Source organism: Lampetra planeri, chromosome 21, assembly GCF_965212315.1.
Source record: "Lampetra planeri chromosome 21, kcLamPlan1.2.h2, whole genome shotgun sequence".
NCBI lineage: Eukaryota > Metazoa > Chordata > Hyperoartia > Petromyzontiformes > Petromyzontidae > Lampetra > Lampetra planeri.
In genome coordinates, this window is record NC_136127.1 from 882066 (window position 1) to 905355 (window position 23290).

The window sequence follows — 23290 nt, forward strand, 5'->3', positions numbered from 1 at the left end:
CGAGATACGACGGTGTATGCACACAAAGCGAGATGGCAGGACAAATAAATGAGGGTACGCCGCCGTGTTACTGTATCACTCCACGTGCAATATCGTACCGCTCAGTCACACAGCTCAAGAAAATAGTTTGTCGTCGACAGCTCAGAAACGGGGTCACAACGGGTGCGTTCCGCGTTATGACAGGGCATGTTCTGCGTTATGAGCAAAGTGTTTCCCGAATGGAAGAGGTACGTTATCGCGAAAACGCGTTACGTGAACACGCATTAAGTGAGGACTCACCGTACGTGTGTCACTGCCATGCGATTGCATGCCACTGTAATCACTACACACGTGACGTGTACGCGTATGTTCTTAAGTTGATTCGCGTGCTGTTGGGTGGCTGTGCTCCTGCCCACGATGCGCGGTGTGTGCCGTGCTTCAGGATGGCGCGCAATGTCCATGAAAGCCAGGGCGGAGAGGGCGACGATAACTTCAACTTCAGCTGGAAGATGTTCACCAGCTGGGACTACCTAATCGGAAACCCGGAGACCGCCGACAGCAAGATTGCGTCCACCACCACAGTGTTTCGGGTACGTAGCGATAGCACTCTTGTGGACTGATGCAATTGGTGGAACCTGTGCAACTTAATTTATTCAAACAATGCCCAAGAAGCGTGCGAGCGTGCGCAGGCTAGCAGAGCGCGTGGTGGGACTGACGCGATCGGTGAATCGTGGCCTTGCATGCCGTCCGCCTACGATGTTAATCTGCTAGTGGCGACATTGCACCCCCTCATTGCCAGATGGTGATTTTCTAATACAATTTATTTCAATGTTAAAAGAAAAAATATTTCGGCCACTTAGGCAGCACTGGTGATCTCCCTCCTTGTCTTTCTCCCATATTTTTTTTTAGTTTTACGTATGTGTCTTTTGCACAAACCAGCACAAGAAATTGTACGGTCGTAAATATGCCTTCTGTTCTGTACACTTGTAAGAATTGGAACTACCGTATAGGTTCACCTGTAGTTTATCCTAATGAATGGCTCTTTCCGAGATTTCCTCGGCTGCATCATGCGATAGGCTCAGAAAACAGAAACGTTTAAACTAAATTCAATTTTTTTATTTTATTTTACCAGGTAAGGCCCAATGAGCTATATAGCTTTTTTTCAGAAGCAATCTGACCACAAATGATAGCACAAATGAAGTGGCTTATCATGATAATAGTTTTTTTACCCTTCTATCTGGCAACAAAACTGACACCTTTTTACAAGGAGTCATGTTTGCATAGACCACAATACCTGCAGTCATAATGCAAACAAAAAACATAACTCTGATAATGTGTGCACTGTCCTTGAAGTTGATTGGTCCACACCCGAGACAGCTTTCCTTAGAGCCTAGTCTCACATGGGTTGGACCAGATGACGCCAAAAGGCACACAACTCAAAGACAATGCACCATCAGAGTATGAGAGGTCGAGTAAGCATTTACACCATTGGAACCTCATTTGCCAGTAAAAAATATGATAATTGTTTTTTAACCCTTCTATCTGGCAACAAAACTGACACCTTTTTTTACAAGGAGTCATGTTTGCATAAACCACAATACCTGCAGTCATAATGCAAACAAAAAACATAACTCTGATAATGTCTGCACTGTCCTTGAAGTTGATTGGTCCTTCAAGGACAGTGCATACATTATCAGAGTTATGTTTTATGTTTTTTGTTTGCATTATGACTGCAGGTATTGTGGTTTATTGGTCTATGCCAGGGGTGTCCAAACTTTTTGCAAAGAGGGCCAAATTTGATAAAGTGAAGATGCCCAGGGGCCAATAGTTCATTCCGACATTTTTTTACCACAAAAGTTACGTGAAAACACACACTGTTATAAAACAATTTTCATTGTCACAATTACCTTTATTTTTCAAATGACAATGTAACCAAATATAAGTCACTCAGGCAGACGTGAACAACTCTAAAAACACAATTCTGCCTTTCATTCAGTTAGATAACATTGAACAAACTGTATAGAATACCTTACATTTCCATGAGTTAAATATCTTTACCTCATGAACATTTTAAACAGGAGTTATAAGTAATGCAAAGTGGTCTGTTATCATTAAACTTTTAAATGAGTGAATTTTGCCCTTGCCTTTTACAAGATCTTTCAGAAAGCAATAGTTTGTGTCGCATCTACAGGTACATAACATCAACAGTTATAACCAAATCTTATTCAAGAGTTTAATAAAACAAGTGCCATAAGTCCAAGTGCATTAGTGTGCTTTAGGCTTTTCACTGTTAATAGTGACAGATGTTACCGTTCAAAACACTCAATTTCAGATGTATCAAGGAATAGATAACTTGCTGATACTAATGAGAAGGATGATACTGAGATATAGATTTCAGTAAAGAGACCAGGTCTGGCTTGAGGGCAGTGGTTGAGATGCGTAAAATGCCACGAAAGTGGGAGTCACTCATCCTTGACCTCAATCGGTTCTTATTTAAGTTCATGACTGAGAATGTTTGCTCACACAAATATGTGGAGCCGAATAAGCTCAGCATTTTCTTAGCGAATGACCGCATTTCTGGAAACCTGCTTTTGTCCAGCTGCCGGTAAAAGTCAACAAGATAACACTGCTGGTGTTTTCCGCGGCACTCTTCGTCACACTGCAGCTCAATGAGCTCCAGCTGCAGCTGTGGAGGAGCATCATCAGGGTCCACGGAGAAGGGAGAAGAGAAAAGCAACATGTCCTTTTCAATAACTGCAAAGTCCCGAAAGCGTTTGTTAAATTCCACAGAAAGAGATGCCATAGCTGTTGCATAACTCTTCATTTGCACACCGATGTTGTCCTGTGGGAAACTGTCAATGACCTCTTTCAAAGCTGGGAAGTGCGCGGTGCAGGGCTCTGTTTGGGACAAGTGTCTTTGGAAAAGTTGCAGTTTGGTTCCAAAGGCCTTGATGTGAGCATATAGCTGGCTCACCACTGCATATTTTCCTTGAAGATTAACATTCAGCGCATTCAGATGCTTCGTTATGTCAACCAAAAAAGCCAGATTTGACAACAATACAGGATCGGACAGTTCTTCCATTGGTTGTTCCTTCTCACCCAAAAAATGTCCAATTTCCTCTTTGAGAGAAAAATCGCTGCAGTGCGGACCCCCAACTTAGCCACCTCACATTGTTGTGATATATTACGTCACCGTATTCAGCCTGGATGTCACGCAAGAACTGCTGAAACTGTCGTCATATTTGAGATGTTTGGCGCAGAGAGCCTGCTGGTGAACGATACAGTGAAGTTTAAAAGCGTTACCTGCTTCTTCGCTGACTTTATTGCAGATCAGTGTGGACAATCCACTTCGCTCACCAGCCATGGCAGGTGCACCATCGGTAATGATCCCAGAAACTTTACTCCATGGTAGTTTCATATCATCAACAGCTTCACAAACAGAAACGAAAAAATCTGTTCCTCTGGTTTGCCCATTAAGGCTTTTGAGGTCAAGCAGCTCCTCTGTCACGTTCATGTTGTCATCAACGCCTCTTAAAAAAATAACTAGTTGTGCAGTGTCAGATGCATCGGTGCTTTCATCGCAGGCTGATGAGAAATAATCAAAAGCCACTCCCCTGTCCCCCAGTTGTCTCTGAATATCTGACGATATGTCCTCAACTCTCCGTGCCACAGTGTTGCGTGCCAGGCAAACATTCATAAATTCTTGCTTCTTCTCGGGGAAAATGTTCTCCACCATTTTCATGACACAGTCTTTGATAAATGCACCTTCAGTAAAAGGTTTGCCATGTTTAGCTATTAACATGGCCACTTCGTAGCTGGCTTTGGTGATGTTTTCCTTTGACTCACAGGCCCGCGTGAAGAATCGCTGTTGCGATGCCAGAGCAGCACGGAGTTGCTTAACTTTTTCAGCGTGGTCACTCCCTGTTAGCTTGTCGTATGTTGTAGCATGTTTAGTTTTGTAGTGTCTCTTTATGTTGAAATCCTTAAACAAGTCATCCGTCTCTTTACAAATTAGACAAACACAATTGCCTCGATTTCCAGTGAAGAAGTATTGTAATTCCCACCGCTCCTGAAAGCGGCGGCCCTCACTGTCAACTTTTCTCTTTTTTTTTTGCAGTCGCCATGGCAGAAATAATTCGAGAAGGATTCGTGGCACGTATGCAAAGCCAGACGGCATTAGAATGGTGCTGCCACCGTGTGGCGGAAGGAGGAAGTTATATGATTTATTTATTCTGACAGAGATAGCAATCCATAAATAACACATTATAAGACCGAAGCTGCGGGTCGTATGAAATCTGACCGCGGGCCGTGATTGCCCCGCGGGCCGTGATTGCCCCGCGGGCCGGACTTTCGACATGCCTGGTCTATGCAAACATGACTCCTTGTAAAAAAGGTGTAAGTTTTGTTGCCAGATAGAAGGGTAAAAAAAACAATTATCATATTGTTTACTGACAAATGAGGTTCCAATGGTGTAAACTCTAAACACATGTTTCTAAATGTGGAGGGAAAAACCGGAGCACCCGGAGAAAAGTCCACGCGACTACAGGGAGAGAGACACGCAAACTCAAAATATACAGGAGTCAGGGTCGGGGTTGAACTCACGGCCTCCTGTATACCAGGCGAGATAATTAAGATCTTGCCACCATAGCGCCCTTGGTCAAATTCCTTGGTCAGATTTCCACCGGATGCCCAAGTAAACATCAGCACTTGGGTGCGGAGGACACTTACACCCTCCTGTGCTGTGTTCTGGCATTAACCTGGTGTTCGCAAACAGCACTTGTGCAACAAGCTGTGTAGGCCACACTGTCGGTTCTTGTTTTCTATCTTTGCCACTATGTAGGTGTTATGCAGATTTGTCTTTGTGCGCATGCAGGAATCGATAGTGGAAGAGCAGGAGAACCGCAAGGAAGAGAATGTCCATCTCCAGCGCTTCCTGCGAGTACTGGCCAACTTCCTCATCGCCTGGTCACTTGCGGGCAGCGGCTACCTGATCTACTACGTCGTCAAGCGAGCACAAACGTTCTCACGCAATGGATGGGACAACTACGGGTGGTGGGAGCGCAATGAAGTGAGCACACATCAGCTCATCGTCATCAGCAGCATCATTCTAATATTGTACATTCATAACCGTTGTTATCTTTCTGGGTTTGGTTCCGACATTCTTAGTGGTGGAACTGGCGGGGGGAAGTGACGGGGGCAATGCCTCCTCCTTCAGACCCTGAAAAGTACTTTTATTTATAATTGCGAGAAAAATTTCATTAAATGCTTTTATTTTATGCATAATGTAGAGCCCTATAAAAAAGCTTGAAATGTTGGGGCCACTCTTGCCTTTGGATATTTCTAGATATGCCTCTGTGCAGTCCGGGAATTTGCATCTGTGCTTAGGTGGCAAAAATAGATTTGTACCAAAGTCTGGAACCAGTATCGTGTTGAACTTTATTGCTGTATATCGCACAGTTTCTATAGGTTGAGAAGTATGTCCGGGTTTAGTCTGCGTAAAAGGTGGAAACTCTACTTTGTACCCTTATTTTACTTTACAAGAAGAGATACCTCAATAGCCTCTGTTGGTAGACACGATGGGATTGATGGATCACTTATTAGTTCGTGAACGTGAAGTCGTCACGTGCTTTTGAGTTCTCACCTGGTTAAACAAATTACACGAGTAATATAGGGTTTTTTTGGGGTTAGATCGCGTAAATATAAATATGTCGTTAAACCCGCCACCACCCGACACAGCCAATTAGTAAGATTTGTCACGTAAATAAAACATGGCACTTCGTCACGAGTACAGGACACCGGTGTGTTTGTGAGCAAATCCACAACATTTACAACCTGAGTACGACGTTTCACCAGTAATAACAACTAGCTTCATCAGGCGACAGCCAGATTTGTGGAGAAACCCTCTTGTTCCGTTCCTTAAATAGAGGGATAGATGTGATGACGTTATTTGTGAGCTCAACTTACACTAACCTGGCATGTTTAGGATTTTTAGGATTCATTGGAAATTACCAACATTCAGAGAGAATGCAGTGATATTAGAATTATTAGTGATATTAGAATTATTGCATATCAGGGGAATTTAGTTCTGCCACCTTTTCTACAGACGAAACCCAGGCATATTTCTCATTCAGCCGATGCTATCAAACTCTGGCAGGCTACCCTGATTAATACTGCGAATGTATTAACCATGGAATTGGTGTCACCTATTGTACAGTGGATGATAAAGATTCCGTGACTTGTATGTATGTTGAACTTCTTTCACACCGTACGTAGTCAACTGTGCGAATCGAATATGCGAGTGAAGAACAACAAAATAAACACAAAAAGCAGTTCTAAAGAAATGAGATTTCAATCTAGATAATTATTTAAAAGTGCATAGCTCAAGTGGCTTCATTATATCGGAAGGAAGAGCGTTCCAGACATCCGCAGAAGCGCATCTGAAAGTGCGCGACGTAGTAACCTTCTTTGTTTGATGGTTAGCCAACAGCTACTCCAAGCATGACCAGAGTTTGCGTGATGGTTTATGCAGGCCGATGCTGAGTCACCTCGTGCCGCACAGGGACGGCTGCCACTATTGGGGTCCCCTTTTGAATCGTTGAGATAAGATGTGACGTCAGGCGCTTTGGGTTTCTTAGGCAATTAAGCAAGTGCCCTGAATATGCAAATGTTATACGTATATATATTTTTATTACGATGGCTGTTATTCTGGCTTGTTGAGTCGGTGGTGATGTGTACCAATGTTGGGCAGGTGAACGTGGTCATGTCGCTCTTGAGCATGTTTTGCCCGGCGCTCTTTGACATGATCGGGGAGTTGGAAAACTACCACCCCCGTATAGCCCTGCGGTGGCAACTTGCCCGCATCTTCGCTCTCTTCATGGGCAACCTGTACACTTTCATCATCGCCCTCATGGACGAAATCAACAACAAGGTAAGGGCTTGGCACATGGGGTTGCCACTTTTTGCACTATAGAACAAATCCGGATGTATTTCACAGTCAGCCAAGGTCTATCACAACGGTGCAGTCTCCTGCAATACAATTAGATTAAATGGCACCACATTTCTGCACAAATCAGTTCCTGCCATACAAACACAGATTCCCATTTACCAGACTGTCCAAGTGTAACCCAGACAGATGGAAGCCCTCGTGGTCCAGCAACGAACTTACACAACAAACAAAGCCATCATGCGCAGCACTTTGCTGATTGATATGAATGTGACACAAACGCAGCCTCGGTGAACGATCGCCGAAATGTAACATTTCATGATACAAATGTTACATCTCACAATACAATGATTATTGCACGATAAGTTCTCCGTAAGTTTGTCGTTGTATTTCGCACTTTTTTATCGTCTTGTTTTTGTACTTTGATCTTTAGTGATTTAACGTAAGTTAACCTAAAATTAGCCTGCCAATAGTCGACTAATCATTGCAATTGTACACTGTAATGCTTATATTGTACACTCTGTCACAAAATTATGACATCATATCATCCCTATGACGTCAAAGCGCTCATTTAATGGGTATCAACTTTTTTTTTACTTTAATCATAATGCAAGTTAATCATTATTTCATAATTATTTTGCCAGGAAATTAAATAGTTTAGAATTTTTTTTATAAGAAACAATAATTATGGTATGAATATTTTGCTAAACGGATGGTATGTTTATTGTGGACCTTGGATTGTACAACATGACGTAGTATCGCCAAAAAAACATCGAACTAGAATGGAATTCCACGCAAAAACAAATCCACTGTGGCTGTAATCTTGGGAACGGTGACAGAATACAGACCACTGTTCACAACCGCGAAGAAAAGGAAATTCCCATGATTTGAACACGTGGCACGAAAGGGGGTGTCTATCCAACACATTCTTACAGGGCATGGTAGAAGGGAAAAGAATGAGAGGACACAACCCACTATCAATGGACGACAAATGTGGGAACGTGGACTGACAAGCCAGCTCAACACCTGACATAGATTGCAGGCGACTGGCAAATATGAGAATTGACAGCCGAGGAGGCATCAGTGGAACCCCCCTCTCAATGACCACTATGGTTCAGGGACAGTTGAATGAAGATGATGACAGATTCCACACTTTCCTGCAGATCTAAATGTGAATGTGTGGCACGTGCAACACACTCCATTACCAGCTCCCTGATGCACATTCCACGTGTAGTAATTCACCGATTGCGTCTTTCTCCCTCTGCGAGCAGCTGGTGGAGGAAAGCAAGCTTCGAAATTCGACTCAAATGCAATTCATCTTGCACCCATTCTACCCCGTGGTGCTAAACGGCACGCTGGCAGAGAACGCCACGATGCCCCCGCTCATACCCATGGATCCCATGGACATTCCGCGTGGGCCCTGCTGGGAGACCATGGTGGGGCAGGTAAGCTACAAGAAGTCGTGGGTTAGATCCTGACCCCTGAAAACGCGTGCTATATATGTTTAGTTTGCATGCTCTCTCTCTCCTCGTGGTCATGTGGATGTTTCTCTGGGTCCTCAGGTTTTTCCCTCCAAATTTACAATCAACGTCATGTGTTTATTTTTGGTCTAGAGCAGGCCGGCCACATGGCCGGCCTGCTCTAGACCAATTTCTCGACCACATCAATTCCATACACCCAGCCATCAGATTTACCATGGAAGTCGAAAATGATGGCAAGCTACCCTTTTTGGATGTCCTAATCAAAAGGAGACCTGATGGTTCAATGAGCCACTCTGTCTACAGGAAAACCACCCATACGGATGCTTATCTAAAACCGGATTCCCACCACCATCCATCCCAGAAGAATTCTCTCATCAAGACTCTATATCATAGAGCCCAATGCATCTCCGACCATGAACACATTTCCAGTGAACTCAAACACGTACGCCAAGCTCTTAAGGCTAATGGTTACTCCGACTACACAATCCGCAAAGCCATCACTCCAACCATCAAGAAGGATCCTGTTGAGGAGCCTTTCAAGACCATCACCTTACCCTACATTGCTGGGGTCACAAAAAAGATCTCCAAAATCCTGATTAAACACAAGATCCAGGTCCGATTCAATACAGTACATAAAATCCGTGATCTGGTACCGTCTGTAAAAGATGTGGTTCCAGACATACAGTACCCTGGTGTCTACAAACTAAGTTGCCTCTGTGGTAGCAGTTACATTGGGGAAACCAAACGACATGTCTCGGACCGCATCCGTGAACATAAAGCTGACCTGAAACACGGTAGGACAAACACCTCAGCCGTGGCAGATCACTGTTACAACTCAGTGGGCTCACATGACATTGACTTCTCCAAGACAGAGGTTCTCTGCAAGCCATCTGGCTATCATGAGAGATTCGTTCATGAGGCGATCCACATATACAAACACAGAGACAATTTTAACCGAGAAGATGGATTCTGGCTTAGCAATCATTGGAAGGACATAATAAACCATTTCGATACACGTTAGGGTGGGTAGAATAATACATAGTGTTATGTTGAAATGTATAAGGTATAGGGTGGTTTATAGTAATACAGTATATAATTTAATGTTGGGTTTATCTATGGCAGTATATAGTACGGTATATGCTCGTGTGATGTAAGAGAATAAAGTTTAGATGGAAGCATATTATATAATTTTTACGACGTAGAATTGTAATGTATTACTTGCTGTTAGTAACTCAGCTTATTGTAGAGTATAGTAAGTATACTGATGGTGCTATGCAGTTTATACTTTAGTTTTTTATGTAGTTTATACTTTAGTTTTCTACGTGGTTGTTTAGTAACTGCAGCTACATATCAATAACATTCCTTTCCTTTGTTAATGCTACTCCCTGCACCCCCCCTTGGTGCTGTTGATCCTGCATAATGCATGGGCATAATATGCCTTTGAAACCCCCCCCCCCCGCCCACCTCCTACGCATTTTCCATGAATATGCTAAATTCCTCTTCATATGCACATTCTTTTTTGTTAAGGCGCTCTTCCACCTCCAACCCAGTTTATATATAAGCTCCTAGCTTGGTAGTGTCTCATTCTTCACCTGAAGACGGCTGCTTGCGTTGTAGCCGAAACGTCGTGAGAATTATTTCATTTTATTATGTTTTATTTTTATTATTTTATTACTTCCCTTCTACGTGACTTTACCGAAAGAACCAAGAAGATGTGTTTAGAGTGTTTGGCTGCTATACATTTCCACGTGATGATAAGCCACTTCGTTGAGCTATCGTTTTTGGCCAGGTCGCTTCTGAAAAAGAGATATATAAGCTCAGTGGGCCTTGCCTGGTAAAATACAACTTTTTTAATATGTTTTTGTTAAAGCGGTGATCTACCGACCCCACATACAGACCTCCATTAACTTTTGGAAAAGTCGGTTAATCACTTCCCACTCGAATGAGCGTTGAGGTGGTGCTCATTTCCTGCTTGCTTACAGCCTTGAGCCGATGGTGGAAATTTCACATTGCTATGGTGGTGGGTCAGTCTATCCAGAGCACAACCAGTGTTGACTCCACAAAGTGGTACTCGTTTTTATAAACCTTGCAGGGATGATTCATTCATTATTACATTTATAACACACGCAAATTAAACGCAAAAAGGACATTCAGGGGCGCAGGAGAATAAATGAAAGATAGAGATAAGTGTTCAGATTCTGACAAAAAGTCGACACTGACGCCGTGAGAGAAGAGGAGGGAGTGAACTCCAGACAACCACAGTTGTGACAGAGAACCGAAAGTTACCTTGTCCGGTTCCAGAGATAATGGGCTTAACGAGGAGGAGGTCACAAGGCAAATCGGAGATTGGAGGCCACTTGAGGCAGATCGGATACAGCAGAAGCTAAATCTGTCGGTTGGCCCAGCATGTTTGTGCTGTGTAACAGACGACGGAAACTTTGTGCAGGATGCATTGTTCAACTGGTGGGCTTAGTCAACCCCCAACCAGGATTTGAACTTGCAAGCTTCCAATTGTGAGTCGTTGACTTTGCTGCTAATTCCATCTGGCTGGTTAAATGACCCTTTACCCACAGCCAAATGCTGAACTGGATAATAACAGAAGGCACACTATGGCAATTCAAAGAAAGAATTGTCATGAGGTGTCCAGAATTTACACTTACTGGTTTACATGTTTTCTTGTGGAATAGAGTATATATACGTGTACCACTCTTGCAAGCCACTGTAAGGACACTTTTTGACATCGACTTGAATTGTGGAGAGCCTGTGAGATTTAACAACACACAAAGGGTGTACTAACAGACAGCAGGAAATCTCAACTCTCATCATGCCTTGCATGTGTAGAGGTGTAATTGTGAAGGTGTATGGGCACGGATGGGTAACAAACACAAGGGGCGTGGTTATGGCCGTACACAGAGAAGGTGCTCACACCGACGTCCGCACCTGCATCCCCCACGGCCCCCCCCCCCCGGGGGGCCGATTGCTATAAAAGGTGGTGAGCCGGAGGGCTCGGGGTCGAGTGTTAGTTTTAACCAGCAAAGAGTGAAGACCAGCTAGAGTAGGCCCCGGAACTCCCCTGGCTCGCTGTTCTTGTCAGGACCGACCAGGGAAAGCCGGTGGCGTGGCCCCGAGAGCCCAGACTGACGCTCTTATAAGAGCCGGTCTGGAGACTCAGGGTACCGAGATCCCAGCTTGACCAGGGCTGGGATAGATAGCCTCCCCTAGCTCCGTAGTGGAGGACCTGGGCGTAGGCTAGCCGGGTTAGACATTGGGTCTCCCTGTTAGACGGGTGAAGGGGCCGATACCCCTTCAAGTGTTGTGTATCCCCGTCTCGGTACATAAGTTGGTGTTAATAAATAAGTGTGCCTCCAACTACGTCGTCCGAGCCTCCTGCATCTTACTACATCTGGGGTCAGAAGTGATCGTTCAACGATGGACACACGAGGGACGACTCGGCCATCTCTTCGACCAGAGATGGCCGAAGTCGGATCCGAGCAGCCGGGGCCGAGTACACCCGCACCGCAACGACAGGAAGGGTGGGGAGCGTCGGCCGAGGGACTTCGGCTGGCTCACTCCCGCCTGGCGGAGCTGCTCTACGCGGCGGCCGCCATGTTGGAAGAGATCACGCGGCTGGGGGCTGGAGAGGCTGCACGGGGTGACGGCGGCCGACACGCAGCGCCGTTTCCCGCCACCTCGACGCGGCTCGCGGTCAAATTTCCCGCCATCGCTACGGTGGGAGCAGAGGGCGGGGCCGGCCTGCATCAGGTGACCGCCGAGTGCCAAGCAGAAGCCGAAACATCATCAACACCGGCCAGCGCGTCGCCAACGGAGCGACCGGCGATGCCATGCGCTCGGCCCGCCCACACTGTACCGAGTGCCGGGAACGACGGGGCGCGATACACGACCACGGACGTCGCATTACAGCAGCGACTACCGCCTCTCAAAGAGTTTGTGGGCGCGGACGGGGACTGGGGTGGCTTCAAGAGACGGTTCCTCGCTCATCAGGAGATGGCGAATTGGACGGACAACGAAGCACTACGCGTGCTGCCGGCGATGCTGGACAACGATGCCCTGGCTACCCTCACCTCGGCGCCTAAGGAAAAGCGCGCCATGCTGCAGTTGGCGCTGCAGCTTCTGTCTGCTGTCTACGGCCCGCCTTCGGACTGCAGGCAGCTATTCCACGATCGCCATCGGGGCGCCAACGAATCGCCTCTGGCTTTCCGGACGGCTCTCCTGGCCCTGGCGAAGGCAGCTTTTCCGCGGATGGACGAGGAGGGAGTGGACGCCATGGTGGCGGAAAAGCTGTTGCTACTCGCGGACGAGTTGGACGTTGCCGTCTTGGCACAAGACGACACAGAGATGTCTTCCTTGCTGGTTGCGCGCCACATCCACGCGGGCTTGCGGTCCCTGCGTCGCAAGGCCGGCAAGGGGGTGGCCGGCCATGCCATGGCGGCTACCACCCTCCCATCGGAGGAGGTCTGCGGGGTGGAGCGGCCGGGGGAGTGGAGATCTGTGGGACCACAGGCTCGGAACGGACCGAGCCGCCAGGAGCAGCCCAGGCCATCTGGGGCGCTCACACGCTGCTACACCTGTGGCCTTCAGGGCCACGTGGCTTCAGGATGCCGGGCTCCTCGATGGCGCGGAGCGACACCTCGTCCGGACGCCGCGCCGCCTCCACCCAAGCTCCAGCAGAGAAATACGGCGAGTCGTGGCACCTCACACGTTTGGCCTATGCACACATCTGTCACACACTCACTCGCTGAAACGAACAGGGCTCGCAAATCGCCGGGTGTTGCGTCGGAGTGTTCCGAAATGCGGCGAGCGCTCCAACCGGGCCAGTGGTCAGAGCTCGCCCATCGTGTCGTTGCCGCGTCGGCGGGGTCGTCGGTCGTGGTCGGTCACATTGATGGGGTTGAGGTGCGGGTTTTAATTGACACGGGAGCATCGGCGACCATTATATCTGATTTGATTTATAACATCCTCCCCGTTCAAAGCCGTCCTTTGCTCCCCGTTGACGTGCCATGCTATGCTGCTAACGGGGGCTCGCTGGGCATCATTGGGCAGATCCGCGCGAACATTTGCATTGGGGACATCAAATTGTCCGGGCCGGTATTGGTTTCCTCCTCGCTGGCGGTTCCGTGCCTGTTGGGGACGGATTTCTTGGCCAAAATGCCTATCCGTATATTGATCGACCAGGGGTGCATCGAACTCCCGTCGGGCCGACGTATAATGTTTTTGTCTTCCCCCGCCACGGAGCGTCGGGCATTTGCGACGGTGCAGGCGCTCGTGGCGAGGACTGTACGCGTACCCCCGGGAGCTCAGATGCTCATCCCTCTTAGGTTGCGTCGGCCGTTTGCTAAGGGGATTGCGGAGCAGGGGGTCTTGTTGGGACCATCTCGAGCCGGGGTCAATGGACCCGATTTTGCTAGCGGCTCAGATTTTGGTAAAAGGGGACAGGGACCCCTTCATTGCAGTCCTTAATGTGGGATCGCGAACGGCCGTGGTTCCTCAAGGGACCGTGCTTGCACACGCGACGCCGGCACCCTGTGAGGAACCGCTCGTGGGTCAGGTGAGCACCGATCCTCCGTCGCGACCGCATTCGGACCGTGATGACGGATGGCTGGATGCGCTTTGCGCGGGATCAGTGGACCTGTCCGACTCACAGCGTGAGAGGCTGCGAGTTCTCCTGCGGGAGTTTGCCGACGTTTTTAGTCAACACAAATTTGATATTGGCTGTACTAAATTGCTGCGACACCACATTGACACGGGAGACAGCGCGCCAATCCGCCAAAATCCTTTTCGGTTGAGTCCCGCCGAAAAGGATCATGTCAAATCGGCCGTTGACGACATGCTAGCCGCCGATATCATTTCCCCTTCCAACAGCCCGTGGGGCGCGCCGATCGTTTTGGTGAAAAAACACGACGGCTCATTGCGGTTTTGTGTCGACTTTTGGCGATTGAACAAAATTTCTGTGGCAGATGCGTACCCGCTTCCTCGAATGGATGAGTCGCTCGATGCCTTGGCGGGGGCGCGATTCTTTTCCACCCTCGATTTACTTTCTGGATTCTGGCAGCTTCCTCTGGATGACGAATCAAAACCTAAGACTGCTTTTCGTACACCGCAAGGCCTCTTCCAATTTAACCGCTTGCCGATGGGCTTACATTCTGTGCCGGCAACTTTTCAGCGGTTAATGGAACTGGTCTTGGCAGGCTTGCAATGGGATTCGTGTTTAATTTACTTGGACGATGTCATCGTCTTTAGCAAATCCTTCGAGGAACACCTCCAGAGGTTGCGTGCTGTTTTTCTCAAAATGCGGGCTGCCAATTTGAAATTTAAACCGCAGAAGTGCCATTTGCTCTGCGAATCGGTGCGGTATTTGGGTCACATTGTTGGGCACTCGGGGATATCCACTGATCCCACCAAAACGGAATGCGTCAGCTCCTGGCCGACTCCCACCTCGGTGGGAGAGGTCAGGAGTTTCATTGGGTTCGCGTCGTACTACCGACGGTTTGTGGCTGACTTCGCTACGATCGCGAAACCATTGCATGCCTTGACGTCCAAGGGAGTCAGGTTTCATTGGGGGCCGGAGGAGGAGGCTGCTTTTTGCGCCCTCCGAAATGCCCTGGTGGGGGCTCCGCCGTTGAATTACCCCGATTTCTCACAACCCTTCTTGCTCAATACAGACGCAAGTAACACGGGCATTGGGGGCGTGCTGTCCCAGCTCATTGGGGGCGTAGAGCATGTGGTGGCTTACGGTAGTCGGGTACTGTCTCCAGCGGAACAACGGTACTGCGTTACCCGTCGGGAATTATTGGCAATTGTTTATTTCATTCAGCAGTACCGCCCGTATCTGTACGGTCGGCGTTTCACCGTCCGTACAGACCATGCGGCTCTACAGTACGCCCTGCGGGTTCAACAACCATCGGGCCAGTTGTCTCGATGGTTGGAGATTCTTCAGGACTACGACTTTGTCACCACATATCGTAAGGGCGTCCGCCACACGAACGCTGACGCCCTGTCGCGGTTGCCACCCACTTCGGAGTGCGCTTGCCTCTTGGGTTCGGGGCGTTGTAGGCCCCCGAACGTCACCACCGATTCGGTCCTCGTGGCCGCCGCCGATGCGCCTTCGGCTTCGGGTCCTATCGAGCAAGAAGGGAGGGATTCGTTGCTGGGGTTGTCGGTCGCGGAGTGGGGACGCCTCCAAATGGAGGACACCTCCCTCCTCGCTCTGCGCCGTCGCACCGGGGGGGTTGGTCAGGGGGTGGCGAACGTTGACTCGTGGGGGTTGTTCCAGGGTCTTTTAATGCACTGGGACGGAAAATCTTGCGCCAACGGCTCGTGGTGCCTGCAGCATTAAGGGGTAAGGTAGTATGGGCTGCTCATGAGCGGCTCCTGCACTTGGGGGTTCACAAGACCTTTGCCACGCTCCAGCTCGATTTCTTTTGGCCGGGCATGGCAAAGGACGTGGGGGATCTCCTGGGGTCGTGCACGCAATGCGCGCAGCGGAAGCCACCAGCAAGGGAGTCCAACCCTCCGCTGCAGTCCATAAAGGTTTCCCGGGTTAATGAGCTCGTTGCTCTAGATATTCCCGGGCCATTTCCCGCTACACCCAGGGGAAATAGGTATTTGTTGACAGGGGTCGAATACTTCACGAGATGGCCTATGGCCTGGCCCCTGGCCAACCAGTCGGCAGCAGCCATCGCGGAGGCCTTTGTGCAGGGCTATGTCCTCGACAAAGGTGCTCCGGAACGGCTGCTGACTGACCAGGGTAAGAATTTTTCGGGGAAACTCCTCCGCGAGGTGTGCGACCTCTTGGGTACGGAGAAAATTCGGACCTCCCCGTATCACCCACAAACTGACGGGATGGTGGAACGGCTGCATCGGACCATCACGTCCATGCTGTCCCAGCAGGTATCGGAATCCCAGACAGATTGGGACCTTCGCATTGCCGGTGTGTTGCAAGCCTACAGGATGGCTCCCCATGCGGCCACCGGATTTTCCCCTTTCTTTTTAATGTATGGCCGCGAGGCTAACCCCCCTGTGACGACCCAGCTGAAGCTCTCGGCGCCTCAGGCGAAGTCTACATTGTTCGAACACGTTAAATTTAACATCGGCAAATTATCTGAGGCGCGGGAAGCGGCCGTGCATAATTCTGAACTCCGCCAGAAGGCGAACGAGAGGCTTCGGCTGGGGCGGGTACATGTGTTCAAATGGAAACCAGGGGACAGGGCATGGTTGCACTGTCCCCAGGTGCGGCTGGCGACCTCGTCAAAGTTGGTACGGCCGTGGCGGGGGCCCGTGGAGGTCGTACAGGTCTTGCGGCCGCAATGTGTACGCGTCAAATGGGGGAGGTGTCGGTGGTACGTGCACCCCTCAAGGTTGAAACCGTTCATTGCGCCGCCCCGTGGTTCGCACACACACACGCATGGCCAAACGTGTGAGGGGTCCGCCGACTCCCCGACGTCGCTGCTCTCGCCTAACCTGACATCAACTGTTTCATCTCCAGGTGCAACTGGAGTAACGGGTCCACGACCACCAACCCCCCCCGGGGGGGTTGGGGGTCACTCGGCAGCGAAACCAGACTCGCACCCGGACCGTCAACAACCGCCACTGAGCATGCCGGGACGGGCCCTTGTGACGGGCCCGCCGCGAGAACGCGCGCCAAAACGCGCAGACTATTGTGAGGTCGGCCGTTGGGGGGCCTTTGCGGACGAGTGGGGGAGGCGTCCAGAGAGCGTGTATATATGTTGGTTTTGCGGAATGGGGTATTTATTCGGGGGGGTGCGCCGGGTTATTTTTTTTCTTTCTCTTTCTTCTTCTACCTGTTTCCTGTTGTTGTTGTTGTTATGGTTGTCATTGTTCTTGTTAAAATTACGTGAGGCACACACGGTTTTGGGGAGGGATGCACTTTTATTCTGATTTTGTTGCAGCCGGGGACGGCTGCGAGCTGTACAGGGGGGGGGGGGGGTGATGTAGAGGTGTAATTGTGTATGGGCGTGGATGGCTAACAAACACAAGGGGCGTGGTTAGGGCCGTACACAGAGGAGGTGCTCACACCGACGTCCACACCTGCATCCCCCACGGGCCCCTCCCGGGGGCCGAGTACTATAAAAGGTGGTGAGCCGGAGTGCTCGAGGTCGGAGTATCAGCTTTAACCAGCGAAGACCGAAGACCAGCTAGCATAGGCCCCGAAGCTCCCCTGGCTCGCTGTCCTTGTCAGGGCCGACCAGGGCAAGCCGGTGGCGTGGCCCCGAGAGCCCAGACTCAGGGTGCCGGGATCCCAGCTTGACCAGGGCTGGGATAGGTAGCCTCCCTTAGCTCCGTAGTGGAGGACTTGGGCTTAGGTTAGCGGGGTTAGATGTTGTGTCTCCCTGTTAGTTGAGTAAAGGGGACGTTAACCCCTTAGGTACTGTGTGTACCCGCTACTGTACACAAGTTGGTGTTAATAAATAAGTGTGCCTCCGATCCTGTCGTCAAGCCTCCTGAATACTTACTACATATGTGTAGTGTGGGTTTTACGGGAGTGGAGACGGACGGTTAGAGGCAACACGTTTATTAACAATGGCTACGATACAGCATGTAGCGAACCCTAACACTTGAAGGGGTAACGGCCCCTTCACCCGCTGCCTAAGGAGGTACCGCCTCCGGACTGACGTGCCCTACTACTGGGGCTAAGGTCTCTGGGTCCTCCGGCTAAGGGTGACCTAGGGGAGGCTATTCTGACCTGACGCAACCAAGGTACAGATCCCGACCACTGGGCCGCTCGGTCCCGGCCCTTACAAGGACGTCAGGCCCCGAGGGTTCCAGGGTCGCACCACTAGCCCACTCAGACCCGGCCCTTACAAGGACGGTGGGTCAGGGGAGTCCCAGGGTCCTGGCTAGCTGGTTTTCAGTCTTCAACTGGCTGCCCGAGCCGTCCAGAGGTCCGGCTTTTATACAGCTCTGGAGGCGTGCTCGCCCCCGGCCACGCCTCCCTTTCAGAGAGTTCCAAGGGGGGTCCCGGGGGATCTCAGCACACCCTTGCCTCGGAGCTGGGGAATCTAGCGGCCCATATTGCGGTCCGAGGTATTGCCCCTGGTGGACCACGTCTGCAACTGCAGGTAAGTAGCGCGACCCATTAAGTATATAGCCCTATTTACAGCGCTACACATGCATGTCATGTGATCACCACCTTTCAATTGCAATGCTTTTTGCCTTATCTCGATCAAAAGAGCCAAACATCTGGCTTAGTTATTCTTTGGCATATTCCTGTTCTGATGGATTTTCATCAGCATTTACAGAGTGTTGGATTTGAATGAACAAGCTTGTGTGCTAATTGTTTCGTGTTAGCTGTCATTGTTATGCGGCTTCTAATGGTAAGCTTGTGAGCAATTAACCAAAAACGTCTGAATGTGCGGGATGTGTGCAGGAGTTTGTGCGACTCACCGTGTCGGACACCCTCACTACTTACGTCACTATCCTCGTTGGAGATTTTGGCCGTGCCGTCTTCGTTCGCCTCTTCAACCACTGCTGGTGCTGGGACCTGGAGTACGGCTTTGTAAGGGCCTTTGCAGCAGCCCGGCACTGCACCTCACCACACAACGAGCGTGCAGCTCGCTGCAAGAAAACCTGCACTGGGGAGTTGACAACTGTCCTGGTGTGAATTGGACAGTCTGAGAATTCGCCTCTGTGTTCGGATGCAGGAATTGATTTGTACCGATACCTAACACCTGTGTTATGCTTTTTTTTATCACGGTTTACTGCAAAGTATTGATGGACCTACGCTGAGTGATAAATGTCTGGGTTTGGTTTGTGGAAAAGGTAGCAACCCTAATCTGCATTATATCCTGCACCACACTACATCCCAAAGTTCGCCAAGTAAACCAAGAAGGCTTCTGTATCCTCTGCATAACGTCTTCAGTACGTCATAAGCTAACCGCATGTCCTCAGCATACAGCGCCAACATATGTACTTAGAATTGAGGCAAGGTGCTAACTGTACATCCACATTAAAAGGCTTTGCACCCCCAATTTGTTACCCCACACACAAATATGAATGTTGGTCATTTCATGGTGCTGGGTAATGTGTGAAGCGATGCAGTACAACCACACGCGACTCGTCGATAACATTGCGGCTAGAGCACATCCCTATCGCACCCTAACGTGAACAGGGGATGGCTCTGACTGCCGGCTTAGCGCACCGTCATCGCTAGTCTACTCTACAGCACGTCTGACGAAAACATCACCAAGCTGCAGCGTGTACAAAATTCTCTGGCACATGTCGTAATGGGTACTGCAAGATTCGACCAATACCTTGCTGATCTCGTCAAGGAGCATAAATCATCAAGCGAACTCCGGTCATCCTCACAGCGGCTTTTGGCTGGCCATTGAATAAAGACGGTTACCTTAGTGCGTACTTTCATCCACGCTTCTGCGGCCGTCGGAACGCTCTCCGATATTAGGAAGCCACTGGAGCTGTGCACTTTTAAATCTAAATTGAAAAGTAATTTCTTTAGAACTGCTTTTTGTGTTTAGTTTGTTGTCCTTCGCCTGCACCTCGAATTCGCATGGTGGGCTGCGTACGGTGCAAAATAAGTTGAACCTACATACATACATTTCACAGAATCTTTAACATCCACTGTACAACAGATGGCACGAATTCCATGGCTAATACACTCGCAGTATTAACCAGGGTAGCCTGCCAGAGTTTTATAGCCTCGGGTCACTGAGAAATATGTCCGGGGTTTTGTCTGTGGAAAAGATGGCAGAACTAAATTTCCCTGATATGCGAGAATTCTAATATCCATTGCAAACGCTCTCTGAATGTTGGTCATTTCCTCTGATTAGCACAGTTGTCTACGTACGGTGTTAAAGAAGTTCAATATAGTACACACCAGAGGTGTGGACTCGAGTCATGTGACTTGGACTCGAGTCAGACTCGAGTCATGAATTTGATGACTTGCGACTCGACTTGGACTTGCATAACAATGACTTTGTCCCACCTATGAGATGTGGACTCGAGTCATGTGACTTGGACTCGAGTCAGACTCGAGTCATGAATTTGATGACTTGCGACTCGACTTGGACTTGCATAACAATGACTTTGTCCCACCTCTGGTACACACACAATGGGAACGTGTCACGCTGCAGCCCCCTCCCGTTCCCCTCTCCCCTCTTCCCTATGTGAGTGCTTGCAACGTCACAAAGGAGGCTGAACAGTTCTCTAAGCGGGGGTGATTATGCTCACAGCTGGGCCCAACCATATTTCCCCTTCTGCTGGGGATTGATCTATATTGGGCTTTGGACGTTGGGGAAAAAAGACGAGTCAGGAATCCACCTCGGAGTGACTTAGCTGAAAAAACCTCCGTGTAAGCATGGGGAAAATGGCGGTTCTAACATTATCAGAGACGCAGATGGAGAGAGACGTCAAAGAAAAGCGTAACAATCACTCCTGCAAAGTCAATGTGAGGTGTGGGCAAAAACCGCCAGAATTAACATGTAGTGAGTCCAACTGAGTCACAGACATTAACTCGGGAGCAACACTATTCAACACAACAGCACCAACATAACATAACCTACGCTCGGGTCTCGAATGCCCATCTAGCCACGCTACGGCAGAATTAGACACAGTTCGCTATCCCGGTCTGGACCACACGCTGGGTCCCGGACCGCGTGGCTAGAGACTTCTTCTCCCCGACGTGGATCTTCGAACACCAACACGTGAAGAACCCCGAGCTCCTCAAGGAGCTCTCGTTATTTGCCACCGGGCTGGGGCTGGCTCCGCCCTCAGCCCCGCCCACCTTCCAGGCTCCTCGAGCTCCTTCTCGAATGTTCCCGAGAGCTCTCCGGGACCCGTTTACCCCCCCTCGGCCCCCGTCCACCGGTGGCCCCCCTCCAGTATCGTCCAGTCACGTGACAACAGGTCAGCCAGAGTATCATGCCCCAGAGTAACCCTGGCTGGCCGACGCTCTCTCTCGCTCCCTCACTGGGAGCCGGCACCGCACACTGCGAGCGGTGCCTTCGCGCTAACCAGCGTTCACCCAACCACCGCTAGTGTTGGTACCTGCAATGACAACATTACCGGCCATGACTTCGCGAGTCCCGGCACCACACAGTGCCAAGAACAGTCACTACAAACGTATCAAGATGCAGCATTGGGGGGGGAGGCTTTGAGATATGTGTCTTTTACACCACTACCACCACCAAGTGACAATGAAACAAACAAGAAAAAATGTTATTTATTAATTTAGCAGGTAAGCTGCACTGAGTCTGAAAACTCATTTTGGGAGGGCCCTGCATGTGGGCGTTTGGTTATATCTTAAAAGAAGTGTTTTACATGTGGCAGGAAAACGACTACCTGGAGAAAGCCAAACGATTGACAGGTGATGAATCTACTTGATCCACCAACTGTTGCCTCCAACGCGCTGATCTGCAGCTGTGCACCACTGTCCTTTGCACACATACAACACTGCACTCACGATTGTATAAATGCTGCATTTGAGTCATTCTCGTGGTCTCAGAGAAGACGGCGTTCAGCTTCAGTATCAAAACCTTGTGTCTGTGTGTGTGTTTACTAAATTTTCACACATAGCCCTCCTATGCAGAGTTCGACATCAGTGGGAATGTTCTGGGACTCATTTTCAACCAGGGCATGATCTGGTGAGTATCACACAGTACCCCTGCCTTAAAGCACTCCTGGGGATGGAGAACGTCGTCTTACAAACACGAGTCATAATGGGGGAACTTTTCGGTCCCAATATGAAATGTATCGATAACAAATTATGAAGAATCAATTCATACCCAAATGTGTAATGCACTGCAGGGTTTTCATTGGGTTCAGACGTGCAGCAAACCACACGTGCGGGGAGGCAGTCAGGGCTGGCACCAACAATTGTCCAAGCTCTGCGGCCCTACATTGGGATGTTTGGTCGAATCCAATAATGGCCGTTTATTCTTGAACAATTCTGCTTCCCATAAATGTACATTTTAACAGCAATTAGTTGACACCGACAAGATATGGTGCATTTATGCAACAGGGTTGCTTACGTGTATGTATATATGTATAAACACAAACATGTGGGGAGCGGTGGTGCAGCGCTTAGCGCGCCGTGCTACGAACCCGGAAACCCGGTCCTGGGCCTCCCCTAGGTCGACTCAGCCTCAAATGAGTACCTGGTGTGGTGTGTAAACATCGCCACTGCAGAGATAAATGCGGCCGGGTGTGCGTTTGGACACCCACCCTTTCATGTGCCGTGCCGGCCTTTATAGATGCTTGCAAAGAGCACTTGCCCCAACAGTCTGTTTAGGCTATATGGGGAATCTTTGTACTTGTATTTGTGTGCTCTTGCCCTAACAGTCTGTTCAAACTTTATGGGGGATCTTTGTCTATATACACACATGTGTTGTTCTTTTTTTATTTCTCATATCGCTACCCTGAAGAGCGGATTCTGCTTTAAATGTTCACGAGTTTAGTTTTCATCTGAAAACTTAATGCAGTATTTTGTTCGTGGAAACAGTACTGTTTTGTCTAGCTTATGCTTAGAAGGCCAAGTGGCCTGAAGTGGTTGTCAACCTTCTGGAATAGGAGCACGTGGAATTGCAAGTTTATGGAGACCTGCGCAGTCATTATAGATATCATATTCTGTGGGTCTTTCAGTAAAGCCACGTAGATAGAAAAATAATATCACGACGTTTCGATCGCAACACAAGCAATCGTCTTCAGGTGACGTCTTCAGGTAACGATGGCTTGTGTTGCGATCGAAACGTCGTGATATATATTGTTTTATCTACATGGCTTTACCGAAAGGCCCATAGAATATGTATTCCTGCGGTCACGAAAGCTTTAGGTATAGATATTATACTATTGATGTATATTGTCGTACAGTAGCGATTGGCAGAAATCCATTGATCTG

At 49.2% G+C, this 23290-nt stretch overlaps 1 protein-coding gene across 1 annotated transcript in view; it reads left to right on the forward strand.

Annotated features, from left to right (window-relative positions):
* Positions 1 to 23290, forward strand: part of LOC144724777 (transmembrane channel-like protein 1) — a 72818-nt gene that overhangs the window by 21909 nt on the left and 27619 nt on the right. Inside the window, exons 10-15 of the mRNA XM_078604163.1 lie at positions 422 to 569; positions 4853 to 5047; positions 6728 to 6907; positions 8194 to 8367; positions 18809 to 18937; positions 21970 to 22037. Of these exons, the coding sequence (XP_078460289.1) occupies positions 422 to 569; positions 4853 to 5047; positions 6728 to 6907; positions 8194 to 8367; positions 18809 to 18937; positions 21970 to 22037 (894 nt within the window). The remainder of the gene's footprint in view (positions 1 to 421; positions 570 to 4852; positions 5048 to 6727; positions 6908 to 8193; positions 8368 to 18808; positions 18938 to 21969; positions 22038 to 23290) is intronic.